The 22,568-nt window shown below is 44.0% G+C and overlaps 2 protein-coding genes across 11 annotated transcripts in view; one reads left to right on the forward strand and one right to left on the reverse strand.

The window, feature by feature from the left end:
* LOC106578675 (SWI/SNF-related matrix-associated actin-dependent regulator of chromatin subfamily D member 3) overlaps window positions 1-2,764 on the forward strand; it is a 62,511-nt gene extending 59,747 nt beyond the window's left edge. For all 9 annotated transcript variants that reach the window (XM_014157755.3, XM_014157751.3, XM_014157752.3 and 6 more), the window contains one exon: window positions 265-2,764. In XM_014157755.3, the coding sequence (XP_014013230.1) occupies window positions 265-318 (54 nt within the window). In that variant the 3' untranslated portion in view covers window positions 319-2,764. The remainder of the gene's footprint in view (window positions 1-264) is intronic.
* On the reverse strand, window positions 2,032-20,851 carry LOC106578673 (chondroitin sulfate glucuronyltransferase). 2 transcript variants are annotated; one of them, XM_045702197.2, is made up of 5 exons: window positions 20,402-20,851; window positions 19,656-19,877; window positions 7,518-8,082; window positions 7,154-7,336; window positions 2,032-6,507 (listed from the first exon to the last, which is right to left on the reverse strand). In XM_045702197.2, exons 2-5 carry the CDS (start codon window positions 19,820-19,822, stop codon window positions 5,242-5,244), a joined length of 2,181 nt encoding a protein of 726 aa, XP_045558153.1. In that variant the 5' UTR covers window positions 19,823-19,877; window positions 20,402-20,851; the 3' UTR covers window positions 2,032-5,241. The 2 variants fall into 2 exon arrangements, with proteins under 2 accessions (XP_045558153.1, XP_045558152.1); XM_045702196.2 differs by having other exon boundaries at window positions 19,656-20,851.
* Window positions 20,852-22,568: the final 1,717 nt, after the last annotated feature.

Raw genomic sequence — 22,568 nt, forward strand, 5'->3', positions numbered from 1 at the left:
AACGCCAAACGCTGCACCTTAAAACCTTTTTAATAACTCGCACAACAGCATCCAAGTAGAAACAAACTAGGAATTGTGATCAGATAAGTCATATTTTGCTTTGAAGCTGTACCTGCTCTGTTTTACCTGTCACATTCACAAGCAATCAAATGTTTGATTTACCACTTTTTACAAATTGATTGAATGATACTGTGTATCCACTCAGGCATATTGAGGTCAGGTTGTCTTTGTGTGTGTGATGCTGATGCCACTTCCCTCTCACAGATCCAGCAGAGAAGACAGGAGCTGGAGCAGGCCTTGGCCGTGAGGAACACCTAAACGCCGTCTCAGACGTCACGCTGCACTCTTCATCTGACCCCAGACCTGTGTTTGTTTTTTTGTTGCTTTCTTCACATTACTGTAGTACTGTGACCCCGTGGCCTCTGACCCATCTCCAATCGCATGTATCTAAAAAAAACTTTAACAATCTGTTCATCTCTGATGGACATCTCTCTCCACACTCCTGGAAACCCAGGCCCACAGTTGGTTACTTTTAATGTCACCCACTTAGAACCCACTAGCATGTCAGTCTTTCCATAGAGACTACAAGGCATTGTACCAGCTGCCTGCAGAATGATCACTGTGTCTTGGATCCTTCTCATCTCAACCAGATGGACTGAATCCAGCAGTACTGTACATAATAGAAAGGTCACAATGGTCCACTGCATCTTATTCGTGAGTCCAAAGTGGTTGTTTGTAACCTAATGTTTCAAGTGTCTTGACTCACACACAGTTTGGATTGTGCCCATTGTTTTTAGTGTATCATTAGCTGTATGGTTCATGTGAGCCATATGCTCAGAGTGTGTGTTTTGATGTGTGGAACCAGATGAACACCAGCAGAATGAAGATTATAGTATGAAGTAGTGGGACTGGGCTAATTTCTCTTCTGAAGCCCAAATGTTGAGGTCTGTCATTTTTAAAACATGAATTTGTTCAAGGTAGGCAGCTTTCATGAATTAGATTTTCCCCTCATTATAAACTAATCTAAAATGCAATCTAAGATTAGCTTAATTTCTTTCTTCAACTTTCTTCTGTAATTTACTTAACAGTATAAGTAGATCTCTGTAAAAGTGAATATGTATTTCAGCAGATTGTTAAAAGGGACAATGACAATTAACACCAATATCTGCTGGCTGTAGAAAGGATAGATGGTGATATGAGTAAGCACAAGGTGAAGTACTGTAGTAACACTTGGCAGCCATAGCGTGGAGCCTTGGAGTCAGTACACCCTGTATGCTTTTACACAGACTCTCTGTAACAAAGCACCCAGACAGACTTGCCGCAGCAAATTGCCATGCAAATGGATTAGCTTTAGTGGTTAATTGTTTGCTGCTTCATTGTCCTGTCATAACTCTACAGAAGTCATGTCTGGGAACAGTATTAGCTACAGATCTCTCCCAATACTCAAGCCAGTGTTTTTAATATTAACGATAGACACATTTTGGAATATGATGTAACCAACACCATTTCCTATGTTGAACAATCATTGGGCAGGCAGTGAAGCTGCAGCCACAACATCTGTACATTGCCTGCTATGTAAAATGTTGGCCGGTAACTAATTCTATTATTTGAAATGAATGAAGAAATGGGTCTTTGTTCATTGTATTTTTAGTTAACATCTATTGTGAACTACCTGTTCCAAATGGATCTGTCTGACAGTATTTTGTCCTTGAACATTTTGACGGAGTCACCAAAGGTCTCGATAAAAGAGTATTATACTAGTTAAAATAGACAATGAACAATGGTTACTGTGATTTTGTCTCAGCTCGATAAAGCTATGTTACCAGTTGAAACTGAAGGGGGAATATGAAGACATTTGTAAGGGATTTGTGAATGTAAATATCAGTTTTTTTCCCTTGAGGGCAACTGTACAGCCTATGACTGTCTGTTTGTGTGTTTCGTTTAGGGAACGGTGGGACATATGGGGTTGGAAGGATTGGGTTTCATAGGTTTAAAGCTGTAGGACAGGGACGCTAGTGTCCCTCTATGTACACTTGGGGGGGGGGGGGTATTTTAGGTCCTTGTTGAGTTTTAATGGGGCAGAACCATAGAATTGAATGCTGGGAGTGATGATGCCTCCATCTCGCCACATACAAGGCTTGCTCATCTCTAACTACCACAGCAACTCAGTTCTGTGCCCTTCTAGTTTTGTGTGTCATGGGAGAAGCCTTCTCAGTTTCTGATTTGAAGTCGACACTTCAAACTTGTGTCCTTGTTACATTTGTTTTGTGTCAAGATGCTCTTGAACATGGCTGAGAGCTCCTATACTCAGCATAAAGAGGTTGTGTTTCATAAAGACCTATGCATGCTGCATGGACAGGTTTTATACATTTCAAACAGGACATGTAAATACCCTCACGAATGCATGGAAGCGGATCTGCAGAGCACTGGATTTGGCACAAAATATTTTGTGAAGGGGCCTTTTTCGAACATTTGCTAAAAACCTGTGTGCTACCCAGCCAGCATAGATGTTATCTGCATATGAGAGTTTTTGTCACTACAGGTTCAATGTATGTCAACTTCACCAATCAAGGGAGCATACTAGTTGTTGTATTCAATTGTGTCAATCGATACTTGTTTGACCCAGATGTTCTTGTATGTTTGGCAGTCATGGAGCATCTTTGACTGTTGGGCACCCCTTGCTGGGCATTCTAGAAACTACAACTCACCCTCTGTCTGACAATGGAAACCTGTCATTTGACTAATATAAAAGACTGTACTTAAACTGTGCTCCTCTCTCTCTCTCTCTGACAAACAGCATTCATATTGGTCTATCTAAATGGATAGGTGGTAACCGCAGTCTCTGTGCATGACTTTGTGGAGAGTCCATGTTCCTCACAGCTCTCTTTTTACACCATTTGTCTGTCACTTTATTAGGTACACCACCCCATTCACGTAAATGGATCGCTCTTACAGACAGTGAATCTCGTGGCCATGGTTTGCTGTATAAAGCAGGAAGACAGGCATCGAGGCATTCAGTTACTGTTTGAACGTTAGAATTCGCAAAACGAGTAACATAACCGACTTTGAGCGTTGTATGATCTTCGGATCCAGTATCTCAGAAACGACCGACCCCCTGGGCTTTTCATGCGCGACAGTGTCTAAAGTTTACAGAGAATGGTGCGGCAGTCCTGTGGGCGAAAACAGCTCGTTGATGAGAGAGGTCGAAGGAGAATGGCAAGAATCGTGCAAGCTAACAGGCGGGGCGCAGTACAACAGTGGTGTGCAGAACGGCATCTCGGAACGCACAACTCGTCAATCCTTGTCACGGATGGGCTATTGCAGACGACCAGACAGCTAAGAAGAAGCGGCTCCATTGGGCACACGATCACCAACACTAAGCTAGCTAGCTAAATTGACGATCACAGGGGGCAGTTTCGCCCCTCAGTATAATCCCCTCGCTCCTGCCCAGAGAGAGGATGTGAAGTGGCCCATTTATTTCTCTGAACCCGCACCCCATTATGAAGAAACAGCTTCTCCCCTCCCACTCCCTGTTGGACCGCTGCCAAGTGGACAGGACCCACCCTGCTAACATGCTGACTAGACCGGGTGCGCACGCATGTTGATTTTGTCCATCCACACCAGACGCGACCAGGACACACAGGTTGAAATATCAAAACGAACTCTGAACCGACTATATTCATTTGGGGACAGGTCGAAAAGCATTAAACATTGATGGCAATTTAGCTAGCTAGCTCATTTGTCTTGGGATATAAACATTGGGTTGTTATTTTTACCTGAAATGCACAAGGTCCTTGACAATTAATCCACAGACAAGTTTCTAGTAATTTCTCTTCTTTGGACTTTATATGGCGGTTGGCAACCAACTTTAAGGTGCATTACCACCAACTGGACTGGCGTGTGGACCTCAGCTCACCTATCAATCACCCACGTGGGTATATGCTCCTATCAACCAATGAGGAGATGGGAGAGGTGGGACTTGCAGCGCGGCACAAATAGAACAAAGTTCTATTTTAGCGCCTGGCTATGCAGACACTTGTTGACGCGGGCGAGCAGTTTGGATGCAATCATTGAATAACGTGTACACTTATTTTGCAACGCTCGAGTACGTAACGCAAGGGGTGTGGTCAGCATGTAAGTCATTCTGAACGTGCACTTAGGACACGTGAAAGAGTTCCAGCTAAAATCTAGGGAGGCCCGGGGAGGGGTGGATTACTACCTTAATGTGAGGAGGCAGACTTTGGTACAAACTGTACATTGCTACAGAGCTCTGAGGCAAGCCAGGAAGAATACAGAGTTCAGAGTTCTGAATATGATTGGAGGAGTATCAACCACTAGAATCTCCTACCCTATTAGCTTGTCCTTGGCTCGCAATCCATGGTCTTCACTTGCAAAGTATGCATCACTCCTCACTCAGTGAAAAACAGCTGCCGTTGTCATGTGGCCATAGGTCTCAAAAACAAGTTGTTCTGTTTTGTCTTCTCTAATTGAGACCCCACGGTAAGATGACTGTGTTTGAAACAAACATTGAACTGCACACCGGATACTGTAGCTAGCAAAGGAAATAGCTAGGTCTGGGATTCCAAAATAACATCAGAAAAGAGTCCAGAAGCGACATCTGCCTTTAACATCCGTAGGGTCTGTTTTTTCCCCCCTATCTGTCTAGGGAATGAAACAAACCACATGAAACAAATCACACTCTATGGGATAAACATACTAAAAAAACAAAGTGTCAATTGAAAGAAAATACACATATACACTTAATGTCTTCTCTTTAAATCCAGTATTAGAATCATAATTCAGCACAGCCATGAAGGAAGACATATGGCTCATGCCAGTTTTCTCAGAGCTCATTGTTCATTTATCACCTTCCGATAGAGCCTCCCCTTGGGCTACCATTGGAGTGAAAGCACAGAGTTCTGCCAGCCTGCACGCACAGTTTGCAGGAATACACGTTGTAACATCAGTCTTTGCAGGCCTAAGATTGCACATGGGTCCTTAGGGATCCGTTTGGAGATTCAACATCCCATAATATGCCTCGTCCAAAAGTCTAGGCGGTGTGGTTCAGGTTCATAAAGAAGGCCAAAGGTATCAAGTCATTCTAGATGGTAAACCTATGGTGCATTTCCACTGTCAGGCTTTGCACCAGTGTTTGGCCCAAAGATGTTGCCTTTGAGGCCTGGCCCTGAAAAAAGCCTGGAGTGACACCAGTGCTGCAGTGGAAAAGCACCACTAGACCCCCTAGGTGCTGTTGGCCTGCTCCTGCTCAAACAGGGCCATGGCTAAGTGCGACCGCGAGGCCAGGCCCTCCAGGTTACTGAGCACACAGCGGTGGTAGATGTCCTCGCTGAAGCGCGGGTTGCACACCCGCCGCACGTACTTCTGCACTAGTGCCGGCTCCACCGCCCGGAACACGTGCAAGCCCGAGTAGCGCACGAAGATCTCGTACACGTCCATGCTCTCCAGCAGCTCGTCGTTGTCCAGGATGTCAGCGGCCATCTTGGTGCGCGACGCCATGTAGTCGGCATTGTAGAAACATGCCTCCTCGAAGACGTGGCGGTCGAAGCGTCCGTCGCGCAGTGCCTCGGCGGGGAAGGAGGCCAAGGTCTGCTGGTCGCGGTACAAGATGGTCTGGCTGAACTCCTGGAAGTGGGTAGGGAAGAACACCTGCCAGTTGCTGATGGCATTCATGCGGCAGCGGTTGAGAAAGTCAGCGTGGACCTCGGTCCACACCGAGGCCAGGAAGAAGAGCGTGTCCACCGGGTGCTTCTTGGAGATTATGTCCATTAGCTTGACCTGCGACGGCACCTCCGTCTTCACGCTGATCCAGGGGATCCTCACGTCACCGTAGCGCTTCTCCACCTCGCCGATCATGGCCTTGATGCCGGCGAACACGTCCGACTGGCTGACGTGCTGGGCGTCAAAGGGGTCGTAGACAAACAGGAAGGTGAGCAGGACGTTGTCGTGCGTGTCCAGCATGTTCATCACATACATGTCCAGGAAGTTACCCACAAAGTCCTGCTCGCGGGCCGTGACGGGCAGGATGATCTGCACCCGGGTGGCCTCCGTCACATAGGGCATGGGGATGATCTCAATGGTGCTGAGGGGGCGGAGCAGGCTGACCCGCTTGGCGATCACCTGGCTGTGACCTTTCTGGGTGAAGGCTTCCAGGGCCAGGTCCAGCACGTACTCCATGCCCCGGGTGGGGTCGAAGCGCCGGTAGCCGTTGAGCAGGCGGCGTTTCTTGAAGCGCAGCTGGGGCTGGTAGCGCTCGTTGAGGTGCTCCATGGCCGTTTCCAGCACGGCACTCACGTCGGCCCAGTTGGCGCCACGCAGTTCACACTTGGGGGCGCTGTCGGAGCATGAGTAGATGTGCTCCTTGGTGAAGTAATCCCAGTTGATGACCTCGAAACGAGTCTTTGGCATGAAGGGAGGATTGACCCCGATTGGCCAGATGGCCCCCACCTTACCCTCTGGGGTCAACTCACTCAGGTTGTTGATCTGGACCTGGACAAAAGACACAACCATAATGACACAACAGTGTTACATGTATCAAAAGCATCTTAAAAGATTTATTTCTTCAATACTAGGATATTTATCAACAATGTTGAGGGTAGTTGATTCAAGGCTTAACTGTAATGGATTGACATTCTCCTTGGTCAGCGTCTCTCAAAGCTTATTATAAGCAATATTGTAAGCGTATTAAATTGTATATGTATGTATTGTATGGGGGGTGTATTGTATTAGGGAATCATGTGATGCCTGTTGTAGGCTATTTTCTATGTGGAGGACTTTGATTCTTAATTGCCCGAATGGATAAATAAAGTTGTACTGAATTGAATGACAAAGTTCACTTTTAAACTGACAGATTGTTTACAAAATGACATTAGCAGATCAATTTAGAATGAGTTGATGTCAGGATTTCAAACATCACATCCTCACAAAACGGTTCGGTCACTGTTAAATGCCTAAATATTGGCTCAGACAGAAATTTCTGCCCAGGTGTAGATTTTCGTAGAAATTGGTGCGGTATGTAGGAAAACTGAACATTTGCACACTGGACCCGTAACCAGTCAAACCAACACCAGTGCCAACTCCTCAAATAGCCAGAACCATACAGAAAGCCCATCTGATTCCATTAAACAATATCAACCTGCAGCTGCTGTATCTGTAGGTAGGTCCAGTCCAGTTCGATCTGGCTGAAGCGTTTGTGCAGGCGGTACATTAGGCTGGGCTCTGACACAGGGTGGACTGTGAAGGCATTCTTAAACTGGGCACTGTCCTCTCGCTCTGGGTCTGCTTTCTTCCCCAGCTCAAAGTAGCGATATGTCATGTCCTGTAAGTAACATGCAAACAGTGGGGAGGGAAATGTTAGCCATCTCGTAGGTAAGACAACTGATGGGTGTAGTCAAAGTACTGTAAATCATGATGACATAGCATTGATAAAAGACTGGTAATCGTTATTGCAAACTCTATAAACATGTTTTATAATAATGATGTCTCAGCTGTGTGTTTACCTGGTGTACCTCCACACAGCTCAGACCCAGGTAGTCGATGATGCAGCGCCCAAGCCACTCGTCAGGCCTGACGCTGAGGATGTCGTTGTGGCAGGTGTCCAGGTGGGGCTGCAGGCGGGCCAACAGGCTGCGGGAGAGCAGGTACCCATAACCCCCGTGGCAGTACCTGGCCCTCTCTTCCCCACCGATGAACTCCTCTGACCGGCCCATGTAGAGGTCCTGTCCCGTGCTGAGGTGGCCCACCAGCTCGGCCAGCCTCTCGGCCTGTATGTAGGTGTCATCCTGGGCCAGGAAGAACCAGTCGTAGTCCAAGCCATAGTGCTGGTGCAGGTGGCGTACCGTCTCGTACATCAGCCACACGGGCCGGTCGTCGCCGTGGGCCACCACCGTCATGCCGTGGGGGACCTTGGAGCTGCGCAGGCCCGTGAAGAAGAAGGTGCGGTGGAAGTGGTGGGCCACGGTGCGGTTCACCGCCACGGCCAGCGTGTTGAGGGTGGCCCGCGAGGTCAGCACGCCCACCAGGAGGCGCTCTCGGATGCCCAGCTCTGTGTGGATGTAGCGCGTCCTGATCACAGAGGAGGTGTTCAGAGGGACATTCACTGTTTCAAATCAAACTCACTCATTACTGAGCGGAGCTGAGTGATTTTATTACATAGATGAAATAAGGAACAGGCCCCATCTTACGGAGAGATTTACTATGCAATTACTAATGTACTATTTAACAATATGCTAATAAAAAGTTGTTACAATGTTGTAAACTACAATGTTATTGCTTCTAAAAATGCACTCGTTATAAGTAAAGTTGGTTTAAAAACGTCTGGTAAATGACTATGTCAAGGTGAATGTAAGACTTGAATGCGCCTAGTGTCCATTCTTGTCCAGATGGCCAGTGGCGGTTCTAGACCATTTCAACTGGGGGGGCCAAGCTGGGGCCAGTTGTACTGTTAGGGGGGCCAGTGACATTAGACGTTATTGTTGTCATATCGTTTTGCATGTGGTACGATACTGTTGTGTTCTGCCTAAAGCCGTCCCTCTAGAAAATGTGTGGGTTAAATTAGTGTTCCGCGTTGCCACTGTCTAATAACGGATGTAAAAAAAAGAGCGATAGCAAAAATTTGTTATGTAAAAATTATTTCATACTCCACATTTAGGGGGGCCACAAGGGGATCTCCCCCCCCCAGTAACAGAATGATGCTGAGAATCCGATTTTTCGGATACTTTAAAAGTATGGCAAACCAAGACCATTGATTTCAAAGTTAAACAAACCATACAACTCTATGCACAATGACTACTTTTAACAATTTCCACGGAACATTTTGCAAAATAATGCAGATGTAAGATTTGGTAACAGAATGACGGTAAAAACTCCCTCCGTTTAAGAGACTACATTTAACAAAAAATATCTACCCAAATTAAGATTCAAAGATGTCTGCACAAAGAATGGGGTGTCAGCTATGACATGACACCTTGAGTTTGAAAAAATATATTATGGTTATTGGTTATTTAAGCACCCATTAACAGAATGACATCATGGAACCCTGATATGTACTATACAAAATGCATAATTATAAATGTCATTCTCTTCATGGTGATGCATCCTGAATAGGTACACAAAAGTATCTGATCCAGAGGGGTTGGGTTAAATGCGGGAGACACATTTCAGTTGAATGCATTAAGCTGTACAACTGACTAGGTATCCCCCTTTCAACACACTGGCTATTATTCTAATGAGCTCCACCCCCAAAAAAGACCACATTTGTACCAATCTGTTTCACAAGTTCGGACATCTCAATACAGCACAGTACGGTAGAGAGTAGAGTTCAGTACAGTACATCAAATCAAAGTTTATTTGTCAGGTGAGCCGAATACAACCTTAGAGTGAAATGCTTACTTACAGGCTCTAACCAATAGTGCAGAAAAGGTATTAGGTGAACAATAGGTGGGTAAAGAAATAAAACAACAGTAAAAAGACAGGCTATAAAAGTAGTGAGGCTACATACAGACACCGGTTAGTCAGGCTGATTGAGGTAGTATGTACATGAATATATAGTTAAAGTGACTATGCATATATGATAAACAGAGAGTAGCAGCAGCGTAAAAAGAGGGGTTGGGGGGGCACACAGTGCAAATAGTCCGGGTAGCCATTTGATTACCTGTTCAGGAGTCTTATGGCTTGGGGGGTAAAAACTGTTGAGAAGCCTTTTTGTCCTAGACTTGGCACTCCGGTACCGCTTGCCATGCGGTAGTAGAGAGAACAGTCTATGACTGGGGTGTCTGGGGTCTTTGACAATTTTTAGGGCCTTCCTCTTGACACCGACTGGTGTAGAGGTCCTGGATGGCAGGCAGCTTAGCCCCAGTGATGTACTGGGCCGTACGCACTACTAGAGGTCAACCGATTAATCGGAATGGGCGATTAATTAGGGCCGATTTCAAGTTTTCATAACAATTGGTAATCAGTATGTTTGGCCACCGATTTGCCGAATATTATATTTTTTTTACACACCTTTATTTAACTAGGCAAGTCAGATTAAGAACACATTCTTAGTTTCAATGACGGCCTAGGAACGGGGGTTAACTGCCTTGTTCAGGGGGGATTCGTTTTTGCAACCTTCAGTTACTAGTCCAACGCTCTAACCACCTGCCGTACATAAGTTGCTAGCTAGCATTAAACTGATATTATAAAAAAAACTATCTTAACATAATCACTAGTTAACTACACATGGTTGATATTACTAGTTTATCTAACGTGTCCTGCATTGCATATAATCGATGCAGTGCCTGTTCATTTCTCATTGAATCACAGCCTACTAAGACAAACGGGTGTTGATTTAACAAGCGCATTTGCGAAAAAAGCACTGTTGTTGCACCAATGTACCTAACCATAAACATCAATGCCTTTCTTTAAAATCAATACACAAGTATATATTTTGAAACCTGCATATTTAGTTAATATTGCCTGCTAACATGAAATTGTGTCACATCTCTAGCGTTCATTGCACACAGAGTCAGGGTATATGCAACAGTTTGGGCCGCCTGGCTCGTTGCGAACTAATTTGCCAGAATTTTACGTAATTATGACAGAACATTGAAGGTTGTCAATATAACAGGAATATTTAGACTTAGGGATGCCACCCGTTAGATAAAATACGGAACGGTTCTGAACTTTACTGAAAGAAAAAAACTTTTTTTTTCGAGATGAAAGTTTCCGGATTCGACCATATTAATGACCTAAGGCTCGTATTTCTGTGTATTTATTATACACTGCTCAAAAAAATAAAGGAACACTAAAATAACACATCCTAGATCTGAATGAATGGAATAATCTTATTAAATACTTTTTTCTTTACATAGTTGAATGTGCTGACAACAAAATCACACAAAAATAATCTATGGAAATCCAATTTATCAATCCATGGAGGTCTGGATTTGGAGTCACACTCAAAATTAAAGTGGAAAACCACACTACAGGCTGATCCAACTTTGATGTAATGTCCTTAAAACAAGTCAAAATGAGGCTCAGTAGTGTGTGTGGCCTCCACGTGCCTGTATGACCTCCCTACAACGCCTGGGCATGCTCCTGATGAAGTGGCGGATGGTCTCCTGAGGGATCTCCTCCCAGACCTGGACTAAAGCATCCGCCAACTCCTGGACAGTCTGTGGTGCAACGTGGCGTTGGTGGATGGAGCGAGACATGATGTCCCAGATGTGCTCAATTGGATTCAGGTCTGGGGAACGGGCGGGCCAGTCCATAGCATCAATGCCTTCCTCTTGCAGGAACTGCTGACACACTCCAGCCACATGAGGTCTAGCATTGTCTTGCATTAGGAGGAACCCAGGGCCAACCGCACCAGCATATGGTCTCACAAGGGGTCTGAGGATCTCATCTCGGTACCTAATGGCAGTCAGGCTACCTCTGGCGAGCACATGGAGGGCTGTGTGGCCCCCCAAAGAAATGCCACCCCACACCATGACTGACCCACCGCCAAACCGGTCATGCTGGAGGATGTTGCAGGCAGCAGAACGTTCTCCACGGCGTCTCCAGACTCTGTCACGTCTGTCACGTGCTCAGTGTGAACCTGCTTTCATCTGTGAAGAGCACAGGGCGGCAGTGGCAAATTTGCCAATCTTGGTGTTCTCTGGCAAATGCAAAACGTCCTGCACGGTGTTGGGCTGTAAGCACCACCCCCACCTGTGGATGTCGGGCCCTCATACCACCCTCATGGAGTCTGTTTCTGACCGTTTGAGCAGACACATGCACATTTGTGGCCTGCTGGAGGTCATTTTGCAGGGCTCTGGCAGTGCTCCTCCTGCTCCTCCTTGCACAAAGGCGGAGGTAGCGGTCCTGCTGCTGGGTTGTTGCCCTCCTACGGCCTCCTCCATGTCTCCTGATGTACTGGCCTGTCTCCTGGTAGCGCCTCCATGCTCTGGACACAACGCTGACAAACACAGCAAACCTTCTTGCCACAGCTCGCATTGATGTGCCATCCTGGATGAGCTGCACTACCTGAGCCACTTGTGTGGGTTGTAGACGCCGTCTCATGCTACCACTAGAGTGAAAGCACCGCCAACATTCAAAAGTGACCAAAACATCAGCCAGGAAGCATAGGAACTGAGAAGTGGTCTGTGGTTACCACCTGCAGAACCACTCCTTTATTGGGGGTGTCTTGCTAATTGCCTATAATTTCCACCTGTTGTCTATTCCATTTGCACAACAGCATGTGAAATGTATTGTCAATCAGTGTAGCTTCCTAAGTGGACAGTTTGATTTCACAGAAGTATGATTGACTTGGAGTTACATTGTGTTGTTTAAGTGTTCCCTTTATTTTTTTGAGCAGTATATTATAATTTTACATTCACGCCATTTAGCAGACGCGCTTATCCAGAGCGACTTACAAATTGGTGCATTCACCTTATGATATCCAGTGGAACAACCACTTACAGTAGTAGATCTATATCTTTTTTTTGGGGGGGGGGGGGGGGGGTTAGAAGGATTACTTTATCCTATCCCAGGTATTCCTTAGAGGTGGGGTTTCAGGTGTCTCAGGAAGGTGGTGATTGACTCCGCTGTCCTGGCGTCAGCGGACAGAGCAGCGAACAGTTTTGACTGGGCTGAGCAGGAACTGTGCTTCCGCAGAGATAGGGGGGCCAGCAGGCCAGAGGTGGATGAACGCAGTACCCTTGTTTGGGTGTAGGGACTGATCAGAGCCTGAAGGTACGGCGGTGCCATTCCCCTCACAGCTCCGTAGGCAAGCACCATGGTCTTGTAGCAGATGCGAGCTTCAACTGGAAGCCAGTGGAGTGTGCGGAGGAGCGGGGTGACGTGAGAGAACTTGGGAAGGTTGAATTAAGTCTATGATTTGATATTTGATAGAGCAGTCTGACTGAGCGATGGTAGGCAGCAGCAGGCTCGTAAGCATTCATTCAAACAGCACCTTCGTGCGTTTTGCCAGCAGCTCTTGGCTGTGCTTCAAGCATTGAGCTGTTTATGACTTCAAGCCGGGTGGGTATAATTTGTGGAACGTTCCAACAGGAATCTATTCCAAAAACTTCTTAAATAACAAGGTTGCCAAAAAACAACGCATACAAAGTTGTATAGCGGCAGAATAAGATACCGGGTAGTGGTCTATTTCATTGTGTTTTTCACTCGTCGCGTTTATTCCGAAAAATGTCTGTCCTCACTCTGGTTGCCTATGGACAAACATTAAGAATAAGCTACGTGGTGAGTTGTCTATTCGGCAGCTAGTTAGCTAGGTTTGTATGCGTTGCTACTTTGTATGCGTTGTTGGTTGGCAACCTTTTACTTTACGTTTTTTGGAACAGATTCCTGTTGGAACGTTCCACAAATTATACCCACCCCTTCAAGCCTATCAACTCCCAAGATTAGGCTGGTGTAACCGATGTGAAATGGCTAGCTAGTTAGCGGGGTACGCACTAATAGCGTTTCAAACGTCACTCGCTCTGAGACTTGGAGTAGTTATTCCCCTTGCTCTGTATGGGTAACGCTGCTTTGAGGGTGGCTGTTGTCAATGTGTTCCTGATTCGAGCCCAGGTAGGGGCGAGGAGAGGGACGGAAGCTATACTGTTACACTGGCAATACTAAAGTGCCTATAAGAACATCCAATAGTCAAAGGTATATGAAATACAAATCGTATAGAGAGAAATACTCCTATAATAACTACAACTTCTTACCTGGGAATATTGAAGACTCATGTTAAAAGGAACCACCAGCTTTCATATGTTCCCATGTTCTGAGCAAGGCACTTAAACGTTAGCTTTCTTACATGGCACATATTGCACTTTTACTTTCTTCTCCAACACTGTTTTGCATTATTTAAACCAAATTGAACATGTTTCATTATTTATTTGAGGCTAAATTGATTTTATTGATGTATTATATTAAGTTAAAATAAGTGTTCATTCAGTATTGTTGTAATTGTCATTATCATAAATAAATACAATTATTATTTTTCGTTATAAATCGGCTGATTAATCGGTATCGGCTTTTTTGGGCCCTCCAATAATCGGTATCGAAAAATCATAATTGGTCGACCTCTACACACTGCCCTCTGTAGTGCCTTGCGGTCAGAGGCCGAGCAATTGCCGTACCTTTTGAGGATCTCAGGACCCATGCCAAATCTTTTTAGTTTCCTGAGGGGGAATAGGCTTTGTCGTGGCCTCTTCACGACTGTCTTGGTGTGTTTGGACCATTCTAGTTTATACTGTACTCATGTAGTGTGCTCTACTGTACTGTACTGACCTACACTCTACTCTAATTTTCTTTACTGTACTCTGCTGTCCACGCTTATGAAACAGACATCTTTGAGCTATACCCCTGCATAGCACTGCCGCACTTTCTTTATTGATTTCTCTGAGCTATTGTCTATTGTCCTTGAGAACTATGATACACTCATTGTGTTGAGCGATTTTAATATTCATGTTGACAAAGATACTGACTCCAAGGCCATTGAATGTATTCATCTTTTGAGCTCTATGGACTTTATCCAACATGTTACTGGGCCCACCTATAACCGCTGCCATACTCTGAATCTGGTTATTACCAAGGCGCTATCTATTGACAAATATTCTATTGTTGATGTTGCTTTATCTGATCACCACCATGTATTTTTTTACTACCTTGTTGCCCATAGCACAGGGTAAATGCATTATTAATTTTTACTGCAGTGAACTAAATCAGGGTTACAGAGTGATTCTTGGTAGTCTTACACAAATCTAATTTGAAACAAATGTATACACCTTACACACTTTTGGTCATTGCTATGGACTTAAAAAATAAGTAGAGTTGAAATGAACTACCTTTTGAGTTTATCCCAATAATACAATGTATATATAGATACGGAGCACAAATAAGTGTTGGTCCCATATTTCATGAGCTGAAATAAAAGATCTCTGAAATGTTCCATACGCACAAAAAGCGTATTTCTCTCAAATTGTGCACAAATTTGTTTACATCCCTGTTAGTGAGCATTTCTCATTTGCCAAGATAATCCATCCACCTGACAGGTGTGGCATATCAAGAAGTTGATAAAAGAGCATGATCAATACACAGGTGCACCTTGTGCTGGGGACAAAAAAGGCCACTAAAATGTGCAGTTCTGTCACACAACACAATGCCACAGATGGTTCAAGTTGAGGGAGCATGCAATTGGCATGCTGACTGCAGGAATGTCCACCAGAGCTGTTGCCAGATAATTTAATGTGAATTTCTCTACCATAAGCTGAGTCGTTTTAGAGAATTTGGCAGTACGTCCAACGGGCCTCACAACCGCAGACCACATGTAACCATGCCAGCCCAGGACCTTCACATCCGGCTTCTTCACCTGCAGGCGCAGCTACCCGGGCAGCTGATGAAACTGAGAAGTATTTATGTCTGTAATCTAGCCCTTTTGTGGGGAAAAACTCATTCTGATTGGCTGGGCCTGGCTCCCCAGTGGATTTGACAGAGAAACACTGGATGTCATTTTATTTTATAATCTTTATTAATTATGAAATTATGGAAAATATTAATAACATTCCACCCATGAGGCCAAAGATGGAGCTTTTGGTCATTGACTGCAGGAAAGGGCTACGAAATTCATAACTCGAGTGCAGAGGCCTGCCTGTCATCCCGTTATAGATGGAGCCCCATCTGTGCAAAAGCCCACCATTCAATCCCATGGAATCTGTTTTTCGTTAATATAGCCATGCAGAGGCCTCCCCGGTGGCGCAGTGGTCTAAGGCACTGCATCGCAGTGCTAGCTGTGCCACCAGAGATTCTGGGTTCGAGCCCAGGCTCTGTTGCAGCCGGCCGCGACCGGGAGGTCCATTTTGGCCGGCAGGGATATCCTTGTCTCATCGCGCACTAGCGACTCCTGTGGCAGGCCGGGCGCAATGCACGCTGACCAGGTCGCCAGGTGTACGGTGTTTCCTCTGACACATTGGTGCGGCTGGCTTCAGGGTTGGATGTGCGTTGTGTCAAGAAGCAGTGCGGCTTGGTTGGGTTGTGTTTCGGAGGATGCATGGCTCTCAACCTTCGCCTCTCCCGAGTCCGTATGGGAGTTGCAGCGATGAGACAAGACTAACTACCAATTGGATACCACGAAAATTGGGGAGAAAAAAAGGGGTAAAAATATATATATATATATATATAGCCGTGCAGCACCCTGAACATCCCATGTGCTGTTTCATGCTCGGGAATTGTGAGACAAAAAAAAGTATGTGCTCGTGAATAGCATCCTCTGACATGTAGCGAACAAAGGTCAATGCATCTCGGCCCTAACAGCTAACATCCATTTGGAGAGCATGAGGTGGGGAGTTTGAGTCGTTCAGTCAGAGTTTCCTCTTGATTGCTAGCTATAGCATCAATTATTAGTTATCTGACAAATGTATTGATGTGAGTGTCTATGCGTCTGCCTCCCCACACATTGTTTTCACCATATCAATTGTGGCCGGTAATATCAAAGTCTCTGCAATAGTGTGTGGTTTCATAGCATAGCGGGCTTAGCCATTCACCATGGGAATGATTCAAGTGTAACGGTTAAGTGCGGCCTTTTCACACAATCTAAGGGCTCTCTGGGTGAATTTGAAGATTTGACTTTTAGATTTGAATAATTTTCCTTTCGATAAGGTTAACAACATTACAATGATTGAGAGACAAAGATGATATTTTAATATATACAATACAAGTCAAAAGTTTGGACGCCTCATTTTTCAATTTGTATATTTTATTATAGTTTTTTTTAATTTATTTAACCTTTAACTAGGCAAGCCAGTTAAGAACCAATTCTTATTTACAATGACGGCCTACCCCAGCCAAACCTGGACAACGCTGGGCCATGGAACTCTCAATCACGGCCGGATGTGATAGTCTGGATACGAACCAGGGACTGTAGTGACGCCTCTTGCACTGAGATGCATTGCCTTAGACCGCTGCGCCATTCAAGGGCTTTTCTTTATTTGTACTATTTTTTTTACATTGTAGTACATAGTGAAGACATCAAAACTATGAAATAACACATATGGAATCATGTAGTAACCAAACAAAGTGTTAAATAAATAAAAATATATTTGAGATTTGAGATTCTTCAAAGTAGGCAACCTTTGACAGCTTTGCACACTCTTGGCATTCTCTCAACCAGCTTCATGAAAAATGTTTTTCCAACAGTCTTGAAGGAGTTCCCACATATGCTGAGCACTTGTTGGCTGCTTTTCCTTCCCTCTGCGGTCCAACTCATTGTGGAGGCCAGGTCATCTGATGCAGCACTCCATCACTCTCCTTGGTAAAATAGCCCTTACACAGCCTGGAGGTGTATTTTGGGTCATTGTCCTGTTGAAAAACAAATGATAGTCCCACTAAGTGCAAACCAGATGGGATGGCGTATCGCTGCAGAATGCTGTGGTAGCCATGCTGGTTAAGTATGCCTTGAATTGTAAATAAATCACTGACAGTGTCACCAGTAAAACACCTCCTCCTCCATGCTTCACGGTGGGAACCACACATGCGGAGAACATCCGTTCACCTACTCTGCGTCTCACAAAGACACGGCGGTTGGAACCAAAAATCTCACATTTGGACTCATCAGACCAAAGAACAGATTTCCACCGGTCTAATGTCCATTGCTCGTGTTTCTTGGCCAAAGCAAGTCTCTTCTTCTTATTGGTGTCCTTCAGTAGTGGTTTAGACTGTCGTTTCTTTTTGCTTATTTGAGCTGTTCTTGCCATAATATGGACTTGGTCTTTTACCAAACAGGGCTATCTTCTGTATACCAGCCCTACCTTGTCACAACACAACTAATTGGCTCAAACGCAAAAAGGAAAGAAATTCCACAAATTAACTTAACAAGGCACATCTGTTAATTGAAATGCATTCCAGGTGACTACCTCATGAAGCTGGTTGAGAGAATGCCAAGAGTGTGCGAAGCTGTCATCAAGGCAAAGGGTGGCTACTTTGAAGAATCTCAAATATAAAATACATTTTGATTTGATTAAGACTTTTCTGGTTACTACAATATTCCATAATATTATTTGTTTTATACATGATTGTTATTTCATAGTTGTGATGTCTTCAATATTATTCTACAATGTAGAAAATAGTTTAAAAAATTAAGAAAAACACTTGAATTAGTAGGTGTGTCCAAACTTTTGACTGGTACTGTACGTATATTTAGTGTTAGAGAAAAGGTGCATATTTTCTAAAGGTCTGTCTTGATCAAAACATCTGCCCCCATCGCAGTGAATGTCTCACTGAGCTATAGCTTGGCCTCCTGAACTCATTAGGAACTTGCCTTTCATCTCATATTAATCTACTATTTTAGATTACTGGCTATAAATCGATGTTTGAATGTGCTACAGCGACAAAACCACTCCCTCCTGCTGCATTATAATGTAAGGATTCCAGACATATGCGTTGTTAGTGGCTGTGACGTAGGGTTCTGTAGGAAGAGCGAATGCAATGGTAGGAGGGACATCCCCGCTGCAAGTGGTATCAGATTTCACATCCTTCTTCACACAGGCAGAAGAGACATACTCCTGTGTCCGTGAGAATCAGGGCTACCGCTCAATGCAAGCCATTTCGATCTTAAGGCGTCCACATATCTATTTGTATGCGAAAATGTCGGTCGGAACCGGCACCAGAAACACTCAGGTCCCAAAAACAGGGGACTTTACATCTAAACAAATATAGACTCTTAGCTTTCATTTGACACCAAATTTGATGTGCTCCTATGAACTTCACGTTAGTGCTCAAGCCAGGGTTCTTTACATGGAATTGCCCATGGGCTTTTTAAACAAATCTTTATCAAGGGGTGAAATGTCAGTAGCGGTTTAATACGACGCTGGGACAATAGTATGCCGCCCTATGGGACTCCCAATCACAGCCGGTTGTGATACATCCCGGGATCGAACCCGAGTCTGTAGTGACGCCTCTAGCACTGTGATGCAGTGCCTTAGACCGCTGTGCCACACGGTTCCAAAGTACAGCACAGTTGAGTAGAGTAGATTGTCAGGAGAGTAGAGTACAGTAGACAACACTAGAGGTGAGTACACTGTACTGAACTATACTATACTCTACTTTACTGAACTATACTCTACTTTACTGAACTATACTGTACTCTACTGTGCTGTAGAATGACATTCATATCCATAATTATGCATTTCTGTGTAGTAAAGATCAGGGACACATGATAAAATGATGTTACTTCAATTCTGTTACTGGGTATAAATCCACTTCACTTATTGTAGTTCAATAACCTAAAGAGATTTTTTCAAACTCAAGGTGTCAAGTCAGAGCTGACTCCCCATTCCTTCTGCAGACAACTTCACATTTTAATTTGGAGAAGATATTTAAGAATTTTGGGAAAACGCGGTCATATAAAAACAGAAGATTTTACCTAAATTCTGTTACAAAACTTTGCATCTGCACATTTCTTCCAATAAATGTGTTTTTGTAGAATTTTCTGTGTAAATTGTTAAAAGTAGTCATTGTGCATAGAGTTGTATGGTTTGTTAAACTTTGAAATCAATGGGTTTTGTTTGGTATCCATTTTAAGTGAAAAACCTGCCCATTTGCAAACTCTTATCTCTGAAACCTAGTGTTAGGCTAGAATGTGGTATTCCTCTGTGCATCCATCCCAAAATGCTCACCTGAGGACCTTCTTGTGTGGTTTGTTGGGGTCCTTGTGGTATGGTATGATGCGTGGCTGGAAGTCTTCAATCCCAGGACCACCTCTCTGGTCCCCTGGGGGGTCTCCCCTATTGCCCAGTTCATCTCCACACGAGTCATATGTGTCTCCCTGGGTCCAGGAGACCATCAGCAGGCTCAGGCTGCATCCCAAAGAGAGCCCCAGGATAAGGGGGAGAGCAGGCCTGAACACCGCCAGGAAGGAGGAAAGACGCATAACGAAGCGGTGGACTTCAGTGCTGTCAATCAAGTTTTATGTTATGTTCCTCTGAAAGTCAGATACATTTTTACAATCCTGGCTGTATTGCACCATGGAGTAGATGGCTCACTACATCCTTATCAGTGCCATTTAAAGATAAGGTACTATAAGGTATTTACTATAGAATAACTTGACACACTGAACAGACAGCTGTATTGACTGCCACTCTTCAGCAGTCAACACCTAGCTACTGTAATAGGCTTCTGTCCAATAATAAACCACCTAGCTAGCTAGTAGGCTAACAAGTACGCTAGCCAGCTGAAATAACAATTTGCAATTGGCTTGCTATGACTTAGCTAACTAGCTAGTAAGGTGGCTGGCTAGTGTCCCAGCTAGCTAGCTACATACAATGAAACCAGGGCTTTACAATGCTGTAACGTTATTCATATTTTAGATAACTATCCTGACAAAACGACAACATCCAAGCCTCGGTATCAGGAAGCAAGCTACCTAGTTAACGGTGTTGGTCCTTCGTTCTCTCCCCAAAACAAAGGGTGTTTTCCTCTCCATTTTCGTTGATGCAGGCGCAATTATCCATATTTTGTCTATAGGTGGTCAGAAAACGATAAAATTCCATGTCGGCGTGGTCCACAGAAACACAGCATGCATGCTGTCTTTCCTTCAAATTATTTCAGGCTAATGATATAGCTACATTTGCTTACAAAGTCGACCTTGTTTCCTCTCACTTCCTCAAAGTGAGTAATTCACCGCCTCCAAGTAAAGCATCTCTTTCAAAGCTTCATGAATTCATAAAAAAATTGCTACTTGTCAGAGAGAAACCTTCTGGAAAGCGTGTCGTGCACTGGATAAGGTATTATCTGAAAATATTGCTTCTCATTCTACATCCATTCTGCACTGCGCTTGTGGGGCAAAATGCTGTCAGACACGGCGTCATCAGACGTCTGTAGAGGGGCTCTCTGATGGGCCCTTCAAGTTCAATACCACCCAATATTCTTAATGCTTCATTCTATTTTTTTCCTTCATTTTCTTGCATTCAAAAAGATACATTGTATGCATCCAGAACAGTAGTGGGGAAAATATTTAGCTAAAATCGTATTTGAAGGGGGGAGGGAAACTAATCATCCCTTTTATGTGACTCAACTCAAACTTGATATCAAATATTATTGTTCTGGCAACACTCATTGGGCACATATCCAAATCATTGCTTTATTTTGTAAATCATAGTCTGATTACTTATGCAACTCAAACATGGACCAATACATTTGATTTAATATCCACCGTATTACTTTATTATCCATCCTTACAACTTTCCATAATCTGAAACTAACCCTGATTCAGATGACCATCCTACCCATGCTAGATTACGGAGACATAATTTATAGATCGGCAGGTAAGGGTGCTCTCGAGCGGCTAGATGTTCTTTACCATTCGGCCATCAGATTTGCCACCAATGCTCCTTATAGAACACATCACTGCACTCTTCTGTAAATTGGTCATCTCTTTATACCCGTTGCAAGACCTACTGGTTGATGCTTATTTATAAAACCCTCTTAGGCCTTACTCCCTCCTATCTGAGATATCTACTGCAGCCCTCATCCTGCACATACAACACCCGTTCTGCCAGTCACATTCTGTTAAAGGTCCCCAAAGCACACCCATCCCTGGGTCACTCCTCTTTTCAGTTCACTGCAGCTAGCGACTGGAACGAGCTGCAACAAACACCCAAACGGGACAGTTTTATCTCTTCATTCAAAGACTCAATTATGGAAAATGACTGACAGTTGTGGCTGCTTTGCGTGATGTATTGTTGTCTCTACCTGCTTGCCCTTTGTGCTGTTGTCTGTGTCCAATAATGTTTATTTATTTTTTTAGGGGTGGATCAGCTTAATATTGCGGAAAGATTGTGGCTTCTATCAACGTAATTGTCTGCATCATTTCCAATCCCCCATATCTTTTTTTGGTAAATATATATCCATATACATACACGTACATACCTATACATATGCATACATGAACATTCATACATATAACCATATATACATACACATACCTATATAGATATACATACTTTTTTAGAATATACCTTTATTATTCCCAGCAAACCCTACACCCTTCCCCCAATTGGAGTAAACTAATAAACAATAACACTTCGGCTTCTACCTTCAGTTTATACATATTATACAAATTTTACAGACACAATCTATTTTACAATAGTTATATTTTGTTTGTTTTTAGTCCTTCCTCTATTTCTTTGTTCTTAACTGACTTGCCTAGTTAAATAAAGGTTAAATAAAAAAATAAAAAGCAACTTTGGCAGCCATTACAGCCTTGAGTCTTCTTGGGTATGACGCTACAAGCTTGGCACACCTGTATTTGGAGAGTTTCTCCCAGTCTTCTCTGCAGCTCTGTCAGGTTGGATGGAGAGCGTCGCTGCACAGCTATTTTCAGGTCTCAAGTGCTCAGCATATGTGTGAACTCCTTCAAGACTGTTGGAAAAGCATTCCAGGTGAAGCTGGTTGAGAGAATGCCAAGAGTGTGCAAAGCTGTCATCAAGGCAAAGGGTGGCTACTTTGAAGAATGTCAAATATAAAACATATTTTGATTTGATTAACACTTTTTTGGTTACTACATGATTCCATGTGTTATTTAATAGTTT

The sequence above is a fragment of the Salmo salar genome, chromosome 19 (genome assembly GCF_965601325.2).
Source record: "Salmo salar chromosome 19, fSalSal1, whole genome shotgun sequence".
Lineage (NCBI taxonomy): Eukaryota > Metazoa > Chordata > Actinopteri > Salmoniformes > Salmonidae > Salmo > Salmo salar.